This window comes from Ptychodera flava, chromosome 8 (assembly GCF_041260155.1).
Source record: "Ptychodera flava strain L36383 chromosome 8, AS_Pfla_20210202, whole genome shotgun sequence".
Taxonomy (NCBI): domain Eukaryota; kingdom Metazoa; phylum Hemichordata; class Enteropneusta; family Ptychoderidae; genus Ptychodera; species Ptychodera flava.
In genome coordinates this window covers 39,269,303-39,289,057 of record NC_091935.1, presented here as the reverse complement: position 1 = coordinate 39,289,057, position 19,755 = coordinate 39,269,303, and the positions used below count along the sequence as shown (strand labels likewise).

Sequence of the window (19,755 nt, the reverse complement as noted above, 5' to 3'; positions counted from 1 at the left end):
AGTTTTTGAATTACAAGGAATCAAGAGCAAAACAATGACATTACGATTTTTTTATTCTCGTAATTACGAGTTTATAAATCTCGTAATTAGGAGTTTTGATTCTCGTAATTACGAGTTTTTATTTCTCGTAATTACGAGTTTCTATTTCCCATAATTACGAGAATTGAAAACTCGTAATTACGAGTTTTGATTCTCGTAATTACGAGTTTTTAATCTCGTAATTACAAGTTTTAATTCTCGTAATTATGAGAATTGAAAACTCGTAATTACGAGTTTTTGATTCTCGTAATTACGAGTTTTTAAATCTCGTAATTACGAGTTTTTAAAACTCGTAATTACGAGAATTGAAAACTCGTAATTACGAATTTTTGATTCTCGTAATTACGAGTTTTTAAAACTCGTAATTACGAGAATTAAAAAATCGTAATTACGAGTTTTTATTTCTCGTAATTACGAGAATTAAAAACTCGTAATTACGAGTTTTTGATTCTCGTAATTACGAGTTTTAAAATCTCGTAATTACGAGTTTTTGATTCTCGTAATTACGAGTTTTGAAATCTCGTAATTACGAGTTTTAAAATCTCGTAATTACGAGTTTTAAAATCTCGTAATTACGAGTTTTTGATTCTCGTAATTACGAGTTTTGAAATCTCGTAATTACGAGTTTTAAAATCTCGTAATTACGAGTTTTAAAATCTCGTAATTACGAGTTTTTGATTCTCGTAATTACGAGTTTTGAAATCTCGTAATTACGAGTTTTTGATTCTCGTAATTACAAGTTTTAAAATCTCGTAATTACGAGTTTTAAAAACTCGTAATTACGAGATTTAAAAACTCGTAATTACGAGTTTTTGATTCTCGTAATTACAAGTTTTTAAATCTCGTAATTACGAGTTTTCATTTCTCGTAATTACGAGATTTAAAAACTCGTAATTACAAGTTTTTGAGACGTCATTTCTCATAATTAGCACTCTCAATATTGCCATGGCAGACAGAAATAGCCTCATCAAATTTTACTTCCACCTTGGCCTAAATTATGATGAAATCTTGGTCAGTCTGGTCGCCAGGCATAGAATTATCATCAGCATGAGGACGTTGAAGAGGTGTTTAAGAATCTACACTTGTTCAGGAGGAAAAATTTTAGTGATATTTCTGAAGTTGCTGAGTTTATCCAGCTCCAGATCCAAGGATCAAATCAGTTGCCCGGGTACAGATGGATACATTTAAAATGCATACAAAGTGGATTTGTTGTCACACAGGAAACCGTGAGACATTTGCTTGGGCTTCTAGACCCTGTTGGAGTTGATCTTAGAAGACGTCGCAAGTTGAGGCGAAGGCAGTACTACAGTAAAGGACCAAACTTCATGTGGCATATTGATGGTTACGATAAACTCACGCCATATGGCATATGCATTAATGGGTGCATTGATGGGTTTTCTCGCTTACTAGTATGGCTAGAAGCATACACAACTAACAAAGACCCAACAATAATATCGAGCTACTTTGTTGAAGCCGTGAAAACAAGGAAAGGGTGTCCCCGCAGAATACGAGCAGATATGGGTACAGAAAATCGATACATTGAACAAATGCAAATTTTTATGAGAGGATACCATACAGACGCTCTGGCAGGTCATAAGAGTTTCATCTATGGACGTAGCACTGGAAACCAAAGAATAGAACACTGGTGGAGTATACTGAGAAAGCAGAATGCGCAGTTTTGGATAAATCTGTTTGAAAATATCAGAGATGATGGACTGTTTGATGGAAGTTTCCTCGATAAAAGTCTTATCCAGTTCTGTTTTCTTAATTTTGTACAGGTAAGAGTTATACAATTTGAAAATTAAGATATGTTTTCCAGGATGTTATTATTTCTTTATGTCTTTGCATCTACTATCAAAGAAACTCACCAAATATGCAAATGAGCAAACAGTCGGTCCATCAGTCACACCTACCAAATATTACCCACAATTTCATTATGAAGTCATTGCCACAATTTAAAAAATCACATCAAACTTTGTCTATTCGTTCTTTAAAAATTTCTTGAGTCCAGATCATCAATAAGTCATTATTTTTTCTAAACAATGCAAACTACAACCTCAGACCACAGGGGAGCCAGGGAAGGACAAACAAACAAGCAAACAAACAAATAAATAAATAATAAACAAACAAAAACAAACATATAAATAAACATATAAATAAGTATACAAATACATTAATAAATAAAAACAAAAATACAGACAAGCAGAAACAAACAAACAAACATACAAACAAACAATATCATAGAATGTTGAATAAATAACAAACACAAATACATAAACAAATGTATACACCTATGCATATATATATATATATATATATATATATATATATATATATATATATATATATATATATATATATATATATATATATATATATATAATATATATATATATACACACACACATGTTTGTGTGTGAGTGTAAGAGACAGTGGCATATTGAAAAAATATTGAAAAAAGAATGAATGAAAATGAAAAAGAATGAAATACTATATATGGGAAGTATAGGGAGTAGTGGTACTGCCGTCGCATGCTGATTGTTGCTTGAGCTGTTCAGTCAATCATTTCATTCTTTTTTCAATATTTTTATTAATATGCCACTGTCTCTTACACTCACACACAAACATGTGTGTGTGTGTGTGTGTGTGTGTGTGTGTGTGTGTGTATATATATATATATATATATATATATAGATATATATGCATGGGTGTATACATTTGTTTGTTTATGTATTTGTGTTTGTCATTTATTCAACATTATATGATATTGTTTGTTTTTTGTTTGTTTATTTGTTGCTGCTTGCCTGTATTTTTTTTATTTATTAATGTATTTGTATGCTTATCTATATGTTTATTTATAAGTTTTTTTGTTTGTTTATCATTTATTTGTTTGTTTGTTTGTTTGCTTGTTTGTTAGTCCTTCCCTGGCTCCCCTGTGCTTCAGACAAGCGACCTTAAGATATAGCTCAACTGTGTTTATGTAGAGAATAACTATTTTTGACACATGTTGATGAAGGTGGAAATCCTTGATAGCTCATTTAAGTGGCCAGGAAAAAGTGGCTCAAAAGACAAAATTGCAGATTTCGTCATTATTTCAATAAATATCACTTAGTTCATCTATTTGGACCTGTATACCAAATTTCAAAGCTATGAGTAGTTTTGGAAATATCCATTTTTTGACCACAAATGGCAAAAATTGCCTTAAAAATGCAAATTTGCATATTTCTGCACAATCTGAACAAATCTGAAAAAGATCATCCCTGGGGACCTATGTACCAAATATCAAAGCTATCTGACTGGTAGTTTTGCAGAAGAAGATTTTTAAAGATGTTTTACCAAAAACGACAAAAATTGCCTTAAAAATACAAATATGCAAATTTCACCACGATTTGAACAAATCTGACTGAAGTCACCCTAAGTAAACTGCATATCAAATTCCAAAGCAATCTGACAAGCGGTTTCACAGAAGATTTTTTTACCAAAAACAGCAAAACATGCCCCCAAAAAAGAAATATGCAAATTTCACCATGATTTGAACAAACTTAAGTGAAGTCACCCCAAGTGAACAGCATATAAAATTTCAAAGCGATAGGACTTGCGGTTTCAGAGGAGAAGGCAATTGTTGATGGACGACACACGACAACGGACGCCGAAGGAAAATCAACCTATTTGACGGCGGACCTTAAAAGTGATTAAATCCTAGATGTGTGCATGAACACACCTGACACAAATATTCAATTGTATTGGTTGGAAAAAAATTTGCTCTATGAGTGGAACCAAATTTATTCAACATTCAGAGACACAAGTTCTCATATACACACGGACATACAAGCATGCAATAGGAGACATCCCTTGTGTTGACTACACCCATATGTGGGCTAAACACTCCAAATAAATTGATTATACATTGAACTTTGTTCCCTTCAACCGTAATATAGAGACATGAATTTTTTTAGCAAATTCATATTCATAGAATGTCCTTTGTCTGTTATTTATGAGTTGTCATTTTACATTTAAAGGCTGATTTGGATGAGGTTTCAAGTATATGGAACACACATCGTATTCGTTCCTCTCGCAACCAAAATGCACCAAGTGGTCGACCAATTCTACTCTATTCCCTCCCAGAGCTGTATGGTGCCGACAATCAGTTACGTAGGGTGGATATGCAAGCAATCCAGTGCTGTGAGGAGGAATGTGTCCCCAAAGGAGAATATCCATGTGATGTGACTATATTTGATCTGTGCTGTACTATTATGGAAGAATCTGACTGGGACAAACCATCAGATCCTTATGAGGCAGCTACACTCTATGCACTATTGCGGAGTTCTATCAGAGCAGACCTGTGAAAATCACTTGGACCCACGAGCCATGCCAATTGTGGTTTTTAATCATTGAATATGTTTCTATCTAGTAAATAAAGAAAGTGTTATTTGTGACCACACCTGTGAACAGATGTTTACTATTTTTGCTTCACTGTCATTAGTGCTGTTGTTTATGTCAATAATGGTTATGAGGCTTACCACACACAATAATTATTCTCTGTTTTGCATGTACAGTAAAATTTGCATTTCATTAAACAGCTTTCAGGGCCACAAATCATTTGCATTACAGTAGACTGAATTTCATGTTTGATTTATGATCAAAATATTAAAAAGTCAAAAACATATACTGCAGAGTATGTCGACATATCAGTCTTTTCACAGCACTAGATTTCCTGTAGATTGTACTAAGCCGTAGACTCTCATCTTCAATATTCTTGTCAAAGTGCTATGATGTAGGATTTTGTTTGTTGACAAATATGCATCAAATTGAAAAAGATCATTAATGAATGAAAGACTTATTTATACATATTTAACTTCTGAGCAAGCCTTATCATAGCCTACCTGTGAACTAGCTGTCAGGATTTTTCTGTAAAATTTTCATCACAGATATGAAAATTATTTCCAAAACCATTATGGAACTCCTTTGCTGCCAATGAATTTTGATATTTTTTTACTGCATTTTACAGGAGGTTCATAACAAAAGCTTGTGATGCTGACCATAATTAAAGTTTGCTCACCAGATGTTTACCATAACAATCAGAATCCCTATCTGCCCTGAATAATACATGTGATAATTAATACACATACTGCGAGCTGAGAGTAAGTGACCAACTTTTGAAGTTTCAACTTTCCCTTTGTCTGAAAATGAAGAAATGTGTCTGTAACAAATACAATTGAAATTTTTTAGAACTCAGAAAAATGCATTTATTAAGAACATGAACGTAATTTTGTAACAGTAACTTGAGCAGCAGTACAGAAAAACTGCAAATGCAATAACAGTAAAATATGAACTCCAAATGACAGAGTAAGTTGAAAGAGATAATGATACAATATACTTTAAATTTAAAAGTGCTTAACTGAGATAACACTTTGGAAACAACAATATCCAATTTTCCAAACAGATGGATGTTTAAAACACCTACGCTACAGAAATGCAGAAATTAATAGAAACAAAGAGCTGACTAACTCATGCATCTCTAGTCTTACTATATGGCAATTTAGTTCTCTGATAGTTGAACTCTTTTACTTGAAGTGTGCAGTATTCCATGCTATCAATAGGTTATGTATGCATGCACATTCAGAAGACATACTGAAGAAAAATAAAAGAACCCAAAGTATTGTTTTCACCAGTGTCTAAAACATGTATGTAATTATGCACAAACACAAACACACACACACCACCACCCCCCACACACAAGCATACATACATGTATACATTTGCATAAGTGTACGTGTATACATATACACAAATATATACACGCAAATTTACATACATACATACATACACACATGCATAGATGCATACATACATACATACATACATACACACACACACACACATGCATAGATGCATGCATGCATGCATGCATGCATACATACATACATACATACACACACACACACACACATAACATTGTTGAACAAAGGGGCAAATCATCCTTGCAAAGCAATTCAACTCAAGAATAGTAAAGTTACAAAATCTGATACTGCAATGCCTATGGTTTTTTTCACATATTTCCCAAACGTCAGATTTACATATTTGATCAGCAGCTCATAACATGCAATTATATTTTGTATTTTGATCTGGCTACAGCTGTATGTAAAAATATGAACACATGGTAAACACAGTCCTAGCTACTGTATCATTGTGACTGGCTTTACTTTACACCTAAAGATGGAGTGCTTGCCATCTTATCCTAATTGTCTTACATTTGGAAATTATTTCAAACATGTAAAACATTTGATACTAGGCCATACAAGCAAAAAATGATGACCTGTTTTGCATAAAATAACTTAAACATTTGGTTATGGGATAATAACACTAATAACAAACAACAATCACAGATAAATATCTGTTTTCACTCCAAGTCTCATTGAAAATCTGTCTTTGCATCATGAACATTTACACAATATCCATTACCCAAATACCTGAATCTATGACGGATTTGAATTCAGAACGGAATTGTGGGAAGTTCTCATATGATCTTGGCAGCTCTAGCACACATCCACAGGTGTGAGCGACTGGTCGCCGTGCCAAACCTGCCAAGTCAACAAACCGTACCCATATCTCCTGCTTAACCATTAAATTTGCACCAGTACAGAATCTCAAAAATTTCCCAAGAGTATTTTTATCAAGTCCCCGTATGAATCTGTGAAGATGATTCATAATTTCATTTTCTGCCGGTGACAGGTTGTCAGGATATTTTAGTATTTTTAATACTTTTCTAGCTGTGGGTTTGAGGTTGTTGTACATTTCCAAAAACTCCTCATGTGTTAATTTCAAAGGAGTCAACACTTGCTGCCAACAATCAATTACAAACATAGGCTCCTGGATAATTTCTTTGTGAGCAATCTCAGCTATGATAGATGCTATGTTTTCACTTGTTGGCTTGGTTTTGCATTGATGACTATCTAGGATATCTAGTAGCTCATCTTCATCAACAGAATCAAAATTATTTAAGGCTTGATTAACAATCTCTGTCTCTGATTCAGGTAGGTATGAAGTATACACCTCAGTTAAGTCACTTTTAATGTCCCAATACAAGCAGTATTCCATAAAAGGCGGTGCCAGGTGTACAGGAAAGTACTTCTCTTGTTTCCATCCAAAGTCCATGATCTTTCCAACAGCTACCCACTGATCTTTCCCATAGTCATGTCTCAGGAAGGGCACTTTATATGTCGCACCAACTGTGCACTCTTCATAGAATGTGCTCCAAAATTCTGACAGGCAATCTCGTGTGACTCCACCATTGTCTTCCCCAGCTTCAGTTTGGCCATTTGGCAGCACCATTTCAATTGTGATGATATCAATACCTGGTTTCAAGGATTGATCTTTGAAGGCATCAATCAGTTCCTTCAGGACATTTCCACGATGTACTCGTATTGTCCTTGCTTTCACAGTTGGTGGTGTAGGTTCTGCCAATGGAATGGTGTCATCCACTTCTATGTTATCAGTTATTGCATCAAACAGAATATCACTGTCACTATCGCCTACCATAGACTGCATAGCTAGCATTGCATCAAAGTCAAGTCTTTGTGTGTCACTTTCATCCCTTTCATCATTCTCAATATGATCTGAATTGTTTACTGCTACTACTTCAGTATCTTCAGAAATTGGTATTTCATGATCCTGTAACACCAAACTGTCATTGATTTCTGGGTTGATAGAAGCAGCCTCACTACCGGGCAGGTCACCAACAACTGACTGTGTCACATTACCATCAGGCCTCTGTGTTGATTCTTGGTGTAGCCTGTCACCATTGGTATTACCATCATCAACCATGTTTTCACCTGTGGCTTGCTCAACAGATGTTAGCTGTGAGGAAGACACACCTGCAGATTTGTCTTGACTTAGCTCTGTCATGTCACTCTCAGTGACTGATGTTTTGCTTCTTTTACGAGTAGTAGCAATGTAGAAACGTAGCATGGGTAGCTTGGTCTCATCATACATCTCACCTATAGTTATCTTGTCATCATGAACATTTTCAGTGAAATCCCACACGTCAAAGTCAAAACTGGTGAGAGAGCCTTTTCTAGATTGACCATGAGGAAAAAACAAGCTCTGTCCTATTTCAAGTATTTCTGACTTCTTTGCTCTCTTGTTTAGGCTGACTCTTCTTGTGCCGCCACCTTGCTTTGTGCGAACTTGTACACTGCGGGTGGTCTCTTTCACAATCCATCCAATTTCAATCATTCTTGTTTCTTTCTTTGCATTCTTGTTTCCTATTAGTTTATCAGCTGAACTCTGACGAACTGACTTGGATGTGTATTCTACATCACTATCACCTGATGATTCATCAGTAGCGGCTGACATATTTGTAGATCTCAATTTTAATTTCTTCCGAAGTTTACTGAGTAGGGTATGTTTCCGCTTTGATCCAGAAGTGCCCTTTTTATAATGTTGAAATATTGCTACTCTGTCACCATATGTCTCAATATACTTTGCCAACTGGTCATCTGACATATACTGGATTACACTGCTATCAATCTGGAAATGATAAAATAATAAATCATTTTAAAACATCAACATTTATGACAGCAATGAGTTTACATGATAGTAAAATCTGGGAAATGCTACATATGTTGTAAGCTACCTGCATCAACATGACAAAGTATATTATTTCAGTACTTATTTTTGTAATTTTAAAATGGAAATCTAATGAAGCCCTACAGCAGTGATTACACTTTAATCACTGTATTTGCATAACAATACATTCAGGGAGTATAGGAAGGAAAAATGTGTACAAATATTGGCGGCATAAAAATTGCTTTCATAAATGCAAGCATACAAAAGTCATACCAGGAAGTAATTTCAATACAACAGTTTTGCATGCTTTTCTTTATGCTATAAAATACTGCATGAAGAAAGGCATGCAAAACTACATAACAGTACTGTTGTGTGGAAATGCCCTCCTGATATGCCTTTTGCATGCTTACATTTATAAAAGTGTTATGCCGCCACTATTTGTGTAATCTTTGCCTTCCTCTACTTTTATTTTATTCCACAATAAAACGGTGTTGCTTCAGTGTCTGTGATTGCTTGATAACTGAGAGATATTTCTCTTTTGCAACCACCTTCATGAGCTCTGATTAAGAGCATGGAGCTGCGACCATTAAAAACATGTTATTGTAGTTTTGAGAGTGTCTACAAGGGATGACGGATATGACGAAAGCATACACTTACAAGTTACTTACATTGTACAACAGACAAAAAAAATGAATAATTTTGATAAGCCTTGCAAAGCCTCGTCAATTTTTTGTCATACATTTTGTGACAGATTCTGTGCAAAACACCAAACTGCAATTCAGTAAGCAAGGCAGACATTCCAAGCATAGACTCCGGGCACTCTCGCTTGCGCCTCAATGTTCTGAGACTACCCCGTTTTATCTTGAGTTGATAGGATTTTTAATATCCCGGTCAAAATCATAAAATCTTGAAAACGATGGTAAATCCATGTTCAGTGAAATGACTTGAACCAAAACAGGGATCACTTTGGGGTGCGATAACGCGATATTTATGCTCAAAAATCAGAAAAATCGCATTCAGAAAAATCAATTGGGCAAAAAAGTCACGCCGATAATTCAGATGGCGCGTACGTGATACCTTTACGCGATCTAAATTCATCGGTAACATTTGGCAGGTTTTCAGTACAGAACCACTCATTGTGTCGCCGTAGAGAGTGCTATAATTACGCTAGAAAAAGCTGTTGCAGAGTTACCCGTTTCAACAGCGTTTGTGATTGGTTGCCAACAGGAAGTTTTGCGTTCATTGACAAATCATTGGAGTCTATACAGCAAGTGTTCATTGCTGATGTACAGTGTGTTGTCGTCGCTCAAAATGGCGCTTTCGAAGGAATATTCGTGTCCAGTACGAGTGGTAGTGCGAAGAAAAAACGAAAATGCACTATATTCTGCACTACTGTACTTCCGTTACTCCCGCACTAGAAAGTATGGATTCGATCGCCTCCGATTACAACTATATACTCAGTATGACAGTTTTCGGACAGGGTAGTGAATTTCGCCCAAAGCCGTTTCATAAATGACGAGCACAACGAAATCTTATTACCATACCCTTCGAAACTTTATTGTGTTTATCCTCAAACTGTTAACACCGACAGAAGTGGCATTTAGGGGGTCAAAGTTGCCAAATTTTTGCCCCCATGTTGAGTGCGTGTAATCGGACTGCTATCGCAGTAATCGGACGTCGTATTTTGAATGTGATAAGGGGCTAAATATTGATATTTTGAAACTTCGAACCCCGATTTTCAATTTCGATGTGTTTAGAAAACTATATGGAAATATTTCGTGATAATTAGTTACGTTTAATCCATGGACGACGCAACTATATTTCAACGTGTATAGCGCTTCTAGATATCGGACACGGGCTGTCCTTGCTGCAGTACAGTAGCTCCAGGTTTTGCCTGGGTATTTGGGTCGGACGGCAAAAACCAGAGCTACAGATCCAACCATCCAGAGAGAGTGCAGGTGCCGAACGTCTGGACGTTCGGCGCGCCTTGCAAAGTTATTCGGCGAATCCGGCGTTCTTCTCCTTACCGGTTTACCTTCTAATACTATTTTGCACCTACCCGCTCAAGGATGTCTCGCTATTTATCCAAAGTACTGCCGTTCGGCAGGTTTTTGTGTGCCGATCGCGGGTTACTCACTGAATGGGACGCCATGTTTGAAAGGGATGACGTCACAGTCTCGCACATCCACGTTCCTATCCTATTAGCATAACAATGCACACATTTACGTTGTACGTGTACGCTGCAGCGCTGCGCTGGTTCTTTCAGTTTTCATAACTACTGACCGGCCGAACTCCGAAATGAAGATCCACGTTCCTATCCTATTAGCATTATTGTAGCGATATCAACAAAACGCCATCGGATATTTGCTGCGCTATGTAAAAAGTTACGCCAGATTGACTTCATGTTCGGGAATTAAAAATCTTTGTACGTGTATAATTAAAACGAAGCTAAACAAATAAAATAAAAATTAAACAAAACTCAAGTAAAAATTAAACGAAATAAATACCGGACGGCTCGGTAGTGCATCTCTTACATAGTTGCTTTTATGTACATAATAGAAGGAAATAAATGTAACTTCCTTGTTACTAAATATAGCTGCACACGCGATATCGCACACTGCTGCCTGAAATTATAACAATTTTTATTGATGCATGCTCGCCTGGTCGCTGTTGCAGTTTTTGCGGAAAATGCGGACAAGCATTTAATTTTGTGCAATGGAAAGTTACGCGAGGACTTAATTTTCGGGAAATAAACTCCGCGTATAAATAAAACGAAGTTAAACAAATGAAATACACTGAAGCAAAATTCATTAAAAAATACACCGAAAATTATGTCGGGCCTTCTTTCTCGGTCATATCTCCGACCACTGAGTCAAGGTACGAGATTTTGTCGATAGAATGTTCAAATGTGAATTTGAAGTAAGGTACATGGCCCTTTCCAGCGTAAACCATGGAAATGTCGTGTCTGAAACGTTTCCATCGGAATATTTGACCGGAGTGGAGATTTAACATAATTTTCTCCGTTTCACGGAATCTTATGCCAGCTATTTCTGTTGAGGCTGCTGGTGAGCCCACGTTCCATTCACAGATTTGTTTATACTGTATTGTCCGTTGAATTAAAAAAAAAATATAGAAAAAAATACCAGGATTTGATATGCTTGACTGGAACAACAAGTAACTTGGGAACGTTTTGATAATAGAGTGTCCGATCATTCCGTTATTTGTATACAAGAGTATGAACGTATTATTTTCGTTACGGGGTCGGGGAAACTGTAAGTTACCTCCTCATAATTTTGTCCCCATATCCATCGTGTACTTAAGTCGCGCTGCGTTGGTTTACACACCGTCCTCAATGGAGGGACGGTGTTTACATTAATACATGTGTAGTTTGAATTTTCCGCGGTCTATTATTTTCTTAGAATGTAATCTTTCGTATTCATAATTGCTATGCCTCTTCCTATATTGAAGGTTTTTTTTGTTTTTCTTGTTTTTGTTTAATCTTCCATTAGCTTTTACGTGTTCCGTGTCGTTTAATACGTTGTTTAGGTTTTCTTTCATTCTTCGTTTGAGAAACTTCAGTTTTTTCCTCTGTTGAAATTTTCTGTTTGTGTTGGTCTTTACGTCGTCTTGTGTGCGGTGATGGACAATGGGTTTATTCAACGGTAGTTCGCTTTTTAATATGACGTGGTGGCCTTTGAAAAAGGCCGTCGGGTTTTGGTTTTATTCAGTTCAATAGCGCTGTTCACGGTTACAGGTTTGTTTCTAAATATAGCTGTACGCGCGCGACATCGCACACGCAGCTTGAAATGCGGACAAATTTTATCAATGTTGCATACATGGCCGTTTTTGCAGCTAATACTCAGAGTCGTGAATATGTTTTTAGTATTCATTGTTACACTAGCAGTCGCCCACTGAGATGTATTTTCGTCGTTCTTGCATGTGTAATTTTCAAAAGCGTTATCTGAAAATGCGGACAAATATTTATTTTTGCATATTAATTAGAGAACAGTGACGTAAACTGTGAACGGCCCTATTCAACTCAGTACAGCTTTATTCATCCTAAACATGGGCAATAAAAAGTGCGAATAAAACACAATACATCAAAATATTAAATATACAAAAAGTACATAGATACAGAGCGGTGACCAAAAACATACACATGAAACAGTTTACAAATCATTTAAAAGCCGCAAGTAATGGAGGAAATGAATAAAAACTTGCGCCGGTTTAACCTGCAAGCAGGTTCCCGAGTGTAAAACGCCGACCGGAGGGTCGCTCCGAACAGAATATGATGAATATGACAGAATATTATACTACAGTGTTAAAGCGCAGTGGTCGTCGTGCCGCGCTTGCCCGTGAGGGGGTCCCCCCTTGTTGTAAACATATCCCAGAATGCCTCACTAATCTCTGCAAAATAATGGCGGCTATGGAGTATGAGACTTTGCGAAAGCGGGATGCTTGGAAAAAGCGAGACGCAACAAAAATATATTTGCGTGCCGCTCACAATGATTGGCAAACTGAAAAGCTGTGCCATTATGCCAAATCTTCGCATACAGATTTTGCAGCTCATTTACTGCAGATCCACCGTCGAAATTGCAGCGAATGCCATCCTGTTTCTGATGAACCTAGGCTCGCGGCGGCTAATAATATTGCTGCTGCCAATTCTGTTATGCCGTCGTCTCCTATCACACTTTCAAGGTGAGTCCGAAAACTTCTTAGCATGGCATTACAATTTACTGTTTGTATGTAAAGTGAATGTTGCTGCCACCAAAATGGTTATCGAATCATTGAATTCATGTGGCCGGGTCACACTGTCTGTACACACGGAACAGCAACTTACACTCAGTCACAGCACGGTCACAGCGCCCAGATTCCGTACGACACCAGATGCCTTACAAATGTAAATGTCGTCCCTTCCACAGCATTTCGTCATCCAACTGAATCATCGTCAAACATCTGTGTTTCTAAAGTAGTGTAACCGCTAGCAAGTGGTAGTTACGGGATTTCTTCAACTTATTTAGGAATGATCATGACGCGGCCGTATGTTTGTGTAAATAAACACGGAACAGTGTCGTCGCGACGTCGTCGATCAGAGGACACCGCGCCTTGACAATGTTCATGGTCGATCATTCAGTTCAAATTAGTTTTACAGTTCGTCTGTTTTTCCTATAATCAAAACCTAATTAGAAGTAATGATCATACTGCTGCCTCACTTTCTCGTTGTTCATTTACGTAAAATGATAAAATGACTGAGAACGACTACCCCTGTTTGTTCAAAATGGACGTTTCACGCCCAGGTTCAACAACGCCTTGCCCTAGATGATTACCACACACGCTCTGCTTCGAACAGCACAAGCTGAGGTTCGATTGAGGTTATTTTCAGTCGCGTATTCTCTCAGTTTTTACATGGAGCTAATCTTTTTTAGCTCCATGGTTTGTGTTTCCGTTAAAATGCACTGTGTATCCATGTTTTCCTTTATTACTGCGAAGGCTTGCTGTTGACAACAGCGCATTGCCCTAAAAGGTACGGAATCTGGGCCACTGACTGGACTCGTAACATCACACAGTCCCGTGTACTGTGTGGCTGTGTTTGTCATATCCAAAGTCTTTCTTGATCGGTGGCTATAGCTGTTCCTTAAATCTGTCAGCGCAAGAAAGTTTACATTTAGGCAGGGCTTGTTTGAACTGGGACTGGTCTCAACAAGAAGTCTAGGCTGCCCAGCATGCAGCCATGGATGTAAAGTATATTTTTTACATCCATGATGCAGCATACACAGCCTTTCCTTGTCATAAATGGCTTCTGAGAGCACACTGCACTTGTGTCATCGTCATTAGTTTGCGAAGTAATGCAAAACAAGCCAACAACACAACTGTGTTATACACATAAGCACTGTTCAAAAATAACTCTCGGATATTACTCTGATGTGTTTATTGCAAAATATGACCTTTACATTTCATTCTTCATACTATCTTATCTGTCTGTCTGGTGCTGGGGTTGTCTTATGGCTATTCACATTCATTGCTTGTACATGTAGTTGAAGTGAAAACAACATGGGAAACTGGATGGACTCAGAGGTTAGATCTGCACGAGAGGATTATGTGTTGTGGTTTTGAGCTGTGCCACTCAGAGGTAGATGGTAGTTAGGGCAGCAAAAACCTGGCTGCTAGAAAAGCTTTCTTTGAAGCATTCTTCCATTGATATATGTCCCTGGTAGTTATTGTTTTGTAGAAGCACTACGTTTATAATATTTTCCATATGAAGTCAGTGGAGAATGATAGGGAATAGCATGGCACTTGATCAAGACAGATTGTCAGATATTGAAGATGATGATTGGGCTCTTCAGTGGGAAGTAAATGATATGCAATTGCCGCTGCACTAGGGAAGAATCCTCTGACTTCATTGGGGGTTGAAATGTCTGCAACTCATCAAGAATAACAATTGCTGTAAACCCCCTCCCCCCAAAAAAAATCTGAAGTTTAAAATACGGTCACTTCCCTGACATGAATGTTCTCTCATTTTATCATACACTGACAGTATAAAAGAGCTGATCTTTGCAGCTTTTGTATGTAACTGTATGGTAGGGCTGTGTGTTGTTAGTGCATGCTTGCCAATTGTTAGGAACACAGATCAGTCTACGACGTTGGCATAAAGTAATCTGTGAAAGAACCATCAATGCAACTCTATGTAATACCTCAATATTACAACAAGTGTTATGTGTTGTAAAGCTTATTCTGACTGCACGATTCTTTGACAAATACTACTGTATGTCACCATCTTCAGTGATGATTTACATGTACCCTGTGCAAACAACTGAAATACACTAATAACATGTCACATGCTTCCATTATTTAGCTTTAATTCTCCAATTAAATGGCAAGAAACAGGTAATTTGGTGTGGTATAAACAAAGGAATAGGGTCAATTTAACAAAAAGAAATGTTTTTGTGTAACATTGAATTAGAGACATTTGCATGAATGCATGCCTATGAAACGTACATGTTCGTATGATTTTATTGCAAATTGGACAACAAATATTAGCCTAAAATGATATTTTTTCTTTAGAACCAAGTGAAACTATCTTTTTGAACAGTTTGCTTTTGCTACAAAGAGAATCAATGAGATGAAAATTTATTTTTTTAGCTTTTTAAAGAGTTAATCCTCCACCCATTTTTTGCATTTAAGATTTCCAGTTGCATATATGTTGTTATTCTATAATACATGTATTGTTTTTATATTTGTAATTGTTTAAAATATTTATATTCAGTTTTTAGCTCATATTTGGTTTTGTATATAAATACCAAAAAGAGCTTATATGATGAGTCGGTGGCGTCTGTACATGTATGTCTGTATATTTGTGGGTATGTATGTGCGGATGTATGTCCGTCACACACAAAGGCTCCCATACCGCCAAAGCTACCATCTCAGTATTTGGTGTACAGGTAGATGCAGGGGTTGAGATGTGAATTTGTTCAAATGAACACATCAGTGTCAAAAATGTGCAAATGAGGTAAGAAAAAGTGAAATCCTGCAAATGTGCAGGAGTGATGGCATGCCAGTAAGAAACAGGCCAACTCCACTGATCTTGAGTCATTTCCTGTCATTGTTTATGAACTGTTACATATTAACAGACCTGCTGAAACCATAGACAGTAGAGGGGGGAGATCACCGTCTATACTCAAACTAAGAGGGGCTTGTTTCTGCTATACATGTTGCTAAAGTTTACCTCCAGTACCTAAAGTTTCAGACCTTAATTACTTTTGTCATTCTTGTTTTTCTGGTTTAAATATTTCTTGTTCTTTTTCTGGTTGTACAGTGCAGAAATCATTGTCATAACATTAATGTAGAATTTTCCTCCACTGAACAGATAGAAACATTTTATTGTTGATCATTGGTACCATACTGGTATATACCAATTCTGATCAAATTTGAGCGACACTGTATAATTGCGGTATTTTTTTGTAATATTATATAATACAAATATAGCTTTCAATATGTTTTTTATGTGTTTATATGAAAGTAAAATAATCCACAGGATAACGAGCATGATGATTACCCATATAAGTGGATATTAATTCAGACATTTTGTCAATTACAGATGTATGCTATGTTCCTGTTGCAACATCAACACCCATGCAGGCCAAACAATCTGTACAAAAGTGCTATGAAGGGACAGTCAGGTGGGTTATGATAGAAATTTCTGACATAAGATTTGCTTCCATTTCGTATGATTTTCAAATGTAATACTTCATGCTGCAATGTAGTTCCTTGAAACACTTGTTTTATAACTCAGTGTTTTTTTCACCAAATGCATCACCATGGTGTCATGGTTGTAACTTACTCAGACACATTATATTTCTAGCAAAGACCAAGATGAAAATGCAGCTGAAGATGAAGATGAAGATGAAGCAACATCAGCACCTCTGCAAGCCAAACAGTGCCTTCAATTTCCAGAGCTGTATAAAGGGTCAGTCACAGGGAGGTAAGAAATTTGCGCTCACTTGAAATAGTTTTTAGATTATTCTTTGTCTACAAACATGCACTCCAATGACAGCCATGACACCAGGGCCTGTAAGAGATCTATTGATGCAATTTTTGCTGTGAACTATCCACTGCATTACATACTTCAACACCTTTTTGATGATTGTAACTAACCAAGCATTGGGTATACTATTCTTATAGCAAAATGACAGATGAAACTTTGAGTGCTAGTGAAGGTGATGAGACTTTGAGTGCTAGTGAGGATGAAGATGAAGACATTGGAATAAATCACAGAACTCCTGGGTAAGTAAAACTATTGATTTGGGATTAGATTTTAAACAGTAGTCCTGGTAGTCTGGGAAAATAATGGAATACATTGACAGCCTCAACCATATCTTGCTTCTTTTTATCTTTCATTTAGAAATCTCCCCAACATATCAATGGAAGATGAAGTGTTTCATACAGATGCTTATGGTACAGATGATGATGGTGTCCCAGTTACAAGTTCTGACGATGTGTCACACATTCCAAACATGAATGTTATTACAGTAAAAAAATGCATTGCCTTTGTACCTGCAATTTTGGATCTTTTAAAACAATTGCATGGAGATTCATGTAAACGGGAAGGGTGCCATCGTAAACTTATATACAGGTCATCTTTAGTAGGAACTGCACTGACTGTTGATTGGACATGCTATTCTGGTCATCGTGGAGGGAGATGGCAGTCCCAAACAAGGTTTTCTGGAATGTTTGCTGGAAACTTTCAATTGGCTGTCTGTATCTTGCTGTCTGGTAACAGTCATAAGAAGTTTGAACTCCTGTGCAAGTTTTTGAATCTGGCTTGCATATCAGTGACTTCTTTCCAGCGAATCCAGCGACTGTATGCTGTTCCTGCTATCCAGAACTACTGGGACAACATGGAGAGGGACATTTTGGACTCATACCAGGGACAGAAGGCTATATTGTGTGGTGATGGCCGCAATGATTCTCCTGGACATTCTGCTCATTATTTGTCTTACAGCCTAGCTGATGCAAACAAGAACTGCATTGTTCATACTGAAGTAGTAGTGGACGTTCGTGAAGTAAATGGAAAAAGTCCGAACATGGAACGGTTGGGGTTTGAAAGATCCATGGACAAGCTTAAAAGGACTATAGAGATTGATGAAGTGGTCACCGATGCCCACGTACAGATTGCTGCAGTGATGCGTAAGTTATAGTTCCAGCACTTGTATTTGGAACACCAAAATAATAAGTTTCTATCAACGTCAGTAGTGAAATAGAGATAGCAATATGCCGGAGCAACTGTACAAGCAAACTTTTCTCTTGTTTTGAGTTGCAAGGTGAGATTAAGATAACACAGCAGGGCAGAACACATCTATGCCATGGTTAAAGGGTAAGATAGACATGCCTGTTGTGTTTTCTTTGATCGCACCTTGCTACTCAAAATAAAAAATAAGTTTGGCTTGTGAAGTTGCTGTAGCGTATTGCTATATCCCTAGCCACATTGGCATGAAACTACAATTTCACCAACTTTAGTGTTCCAAATACCAGTGGTAGAACTGTAAATGTTAAATTTGTAGGTCTATTACATATTTGGAAAACTTTCAAAAGGAATTTTTTTTCTTCAACTTATTAATTTTGACTGTTTTTCAATTCATGCATGTTTATGTGCTGGCTGAACTTTTAAAAAATATCCAACATTTTTTAATACAATGCTGTTTTCTGTTATAATCTGCAGGAAGAAAATGTGACAAATACAAGGACATCAAACATTCATGGGACCTTTGGCACGGAGGTAAAAACATTCACCGAAAAGTTATTTCAAACAAGAGCTGTTAAACACCATCCTCATGTCTCCCTTTACAAACAGAGTTTACATTTGTAAGGATTTCAGAAAGAAAAGGTACATGTATGAAGGGAAATTTTAAATCATGATATTTTATGTCCCTTTTTTGCTAGATGCATACATACATATCTGAAAGATAATATTCACTGAAATAAAATCTATATTGTTGTTATTCTATGGGTTGTCTCTGTGGAAAAATACAATCAATGGTATCAGGGAATATTTTAATACACATAAGATTGTGCACATGCTTGTGTGTTTCCTGTAAATGAAAACATGATTAGACATAGTCATTGTAGAGATGATATTTGGTGTGTTTCAGCACACAAATGATATGTAGCATACCATCTGCATTTCATCCAAAATAGTGAACAAAGTACTAAAAGGATGACAAATTATCAGTGTTACTATTGGCCATTCACTATGTCAACTGCACATTTATTTATACAGGCATCAAAGGCTAAAAACTGCAAGGACCTTTTGCCCTGGGCTGCTGCAGTAAGAAACCACTTCTGGTATGCTGCAAGAGAAGCTAATGGAAGTGAAATAAAGATGAAGGTAAAAAATATTGTTTGATGTATCAGTGTGACAGTCTTATTTTATTTTCTGAAAATACTTTGCAAATAAAAGAAACCATGAATATGTACCAGTACATGTAATTTTTTCAAATCAATTAGTTGCTGAATATGTATGCATGTTAGTAATTATGGATGGATGGATGGATGTACATATGTATGGATGGATGGATGGACGTACATATGTATGGATGGATGGATGGATGGATGGATGTATGTACATATGTATGTATGTACCGGTATGTATGT

General features: G+C 36.7%; 4 protein-coding genes across 5 annotated transcripts in view; 3 read left to right on the top strand and 1 right to left on the bottom strand.

Moving 5' to 3' along the window:
* Positions 1-19,755, bottom strand: part of LOC139139300 (uncharacterized) — a 63,501-nt gene that overhangs the window by 4,574 nt on the left and 39,172 nt on the right. The gene's annotated exons all lie outside the window — the stretch shown is intronic.
* LOC139137979 (uncharacterized) lies at positions 1,225-4,688 on the top strand. Its single transcript, XM_070706207.1, has 2 exons — positions 1,225-1,817; positions 4,059-4,688. The coding sequence occupies exons 1-2, from the start codon at positions 1,365-1,367 to the stop codon at positions 4,383-4,385; spliced, it is 780 nt and encodes a 259-aa protein (XP_070562308.1). The 5' UTR covers positions 1,225-1,364; the 3' UTR covers positions 4,386-4,688.
* LOC139139450 (uncharacterized) lies at positions 12,934-18,924 on the top strand. Its single transcript, XM_070708364.1, has 6 exons — positions 12,934-13,305; positions 16,703-16,784; positions 16,967-17,086; positions 17,287-17,388; positions 17,507-18,291; positions 18,824-18,924. Exons 1-6 carry the CDS (start codon positions 13,041-13,043, stop codon positions 18,922-18,924), a joined length of 1,455 nt encoding a protein of 484 aa, XP_070564465.1. The 5' UTR covers positions 12,934-13,040.
* The window catches only part of LOC139139297 (uncharacterized), a 4,568-nt gene continuing 4,152 nt past the window's right edge, over positions 19,340-19,755 (top strand). Inside the window, exon 1 of the mRNA XM_070708172.1 lies at positions 19,340-19,489. Within this exon, the coding sequence (XP_070564273.1) occupies positions 19,355-19,489 (135 nt within the window). The 5' untranslated portion in view covers positions 19,340-19,354. The remainder of the gene's footprint in view (positions 19,490-19,755) is intronic.

What these genes read in the sequence shown, in the direction of transcription:
- LOC139137979 (XM_070706207.1), top strand. Translation starts at nt 1,365, where the DNA reads ATGTGGCATATTGATGGTTACGATAAACTCACGCCATATGGCATATGC. An exon ending in GTTTTCTTAATTTTGTACAG is followed by an intron (nt 1,818 to 4,058) that starts GTAAGAGTTATA and finishes TTACATTTAAAG; the next exon opens with GCTGATTTGGATGAGGTTTC.
- LOC139139450 (XM_070708364.1), top strand. Translation starts at nt 13,041, where the DNA reads ATGAGACTTTGCGAAAGCGGGATGCTTGGAAAAAGCGAGACGCAACAA. An exon ending in ATAAATCACAGAACTCCTGG is followed by an intron (nt 17,389 to 17,506) that starts GTAAGTAAAACT and finishes TCTTTCATTTAG; the next exon opens with AAATCTCCCCAACATATCAA. An exon ending in ACAGATTGCTGCAGTGATGC is followed by an intron (nt 18,292 to 18,823) that starts GTAAGTTATAGT and finishes TATAATCTGCAG; the next exon opens with GAAGAAAATGTGACAAATAC.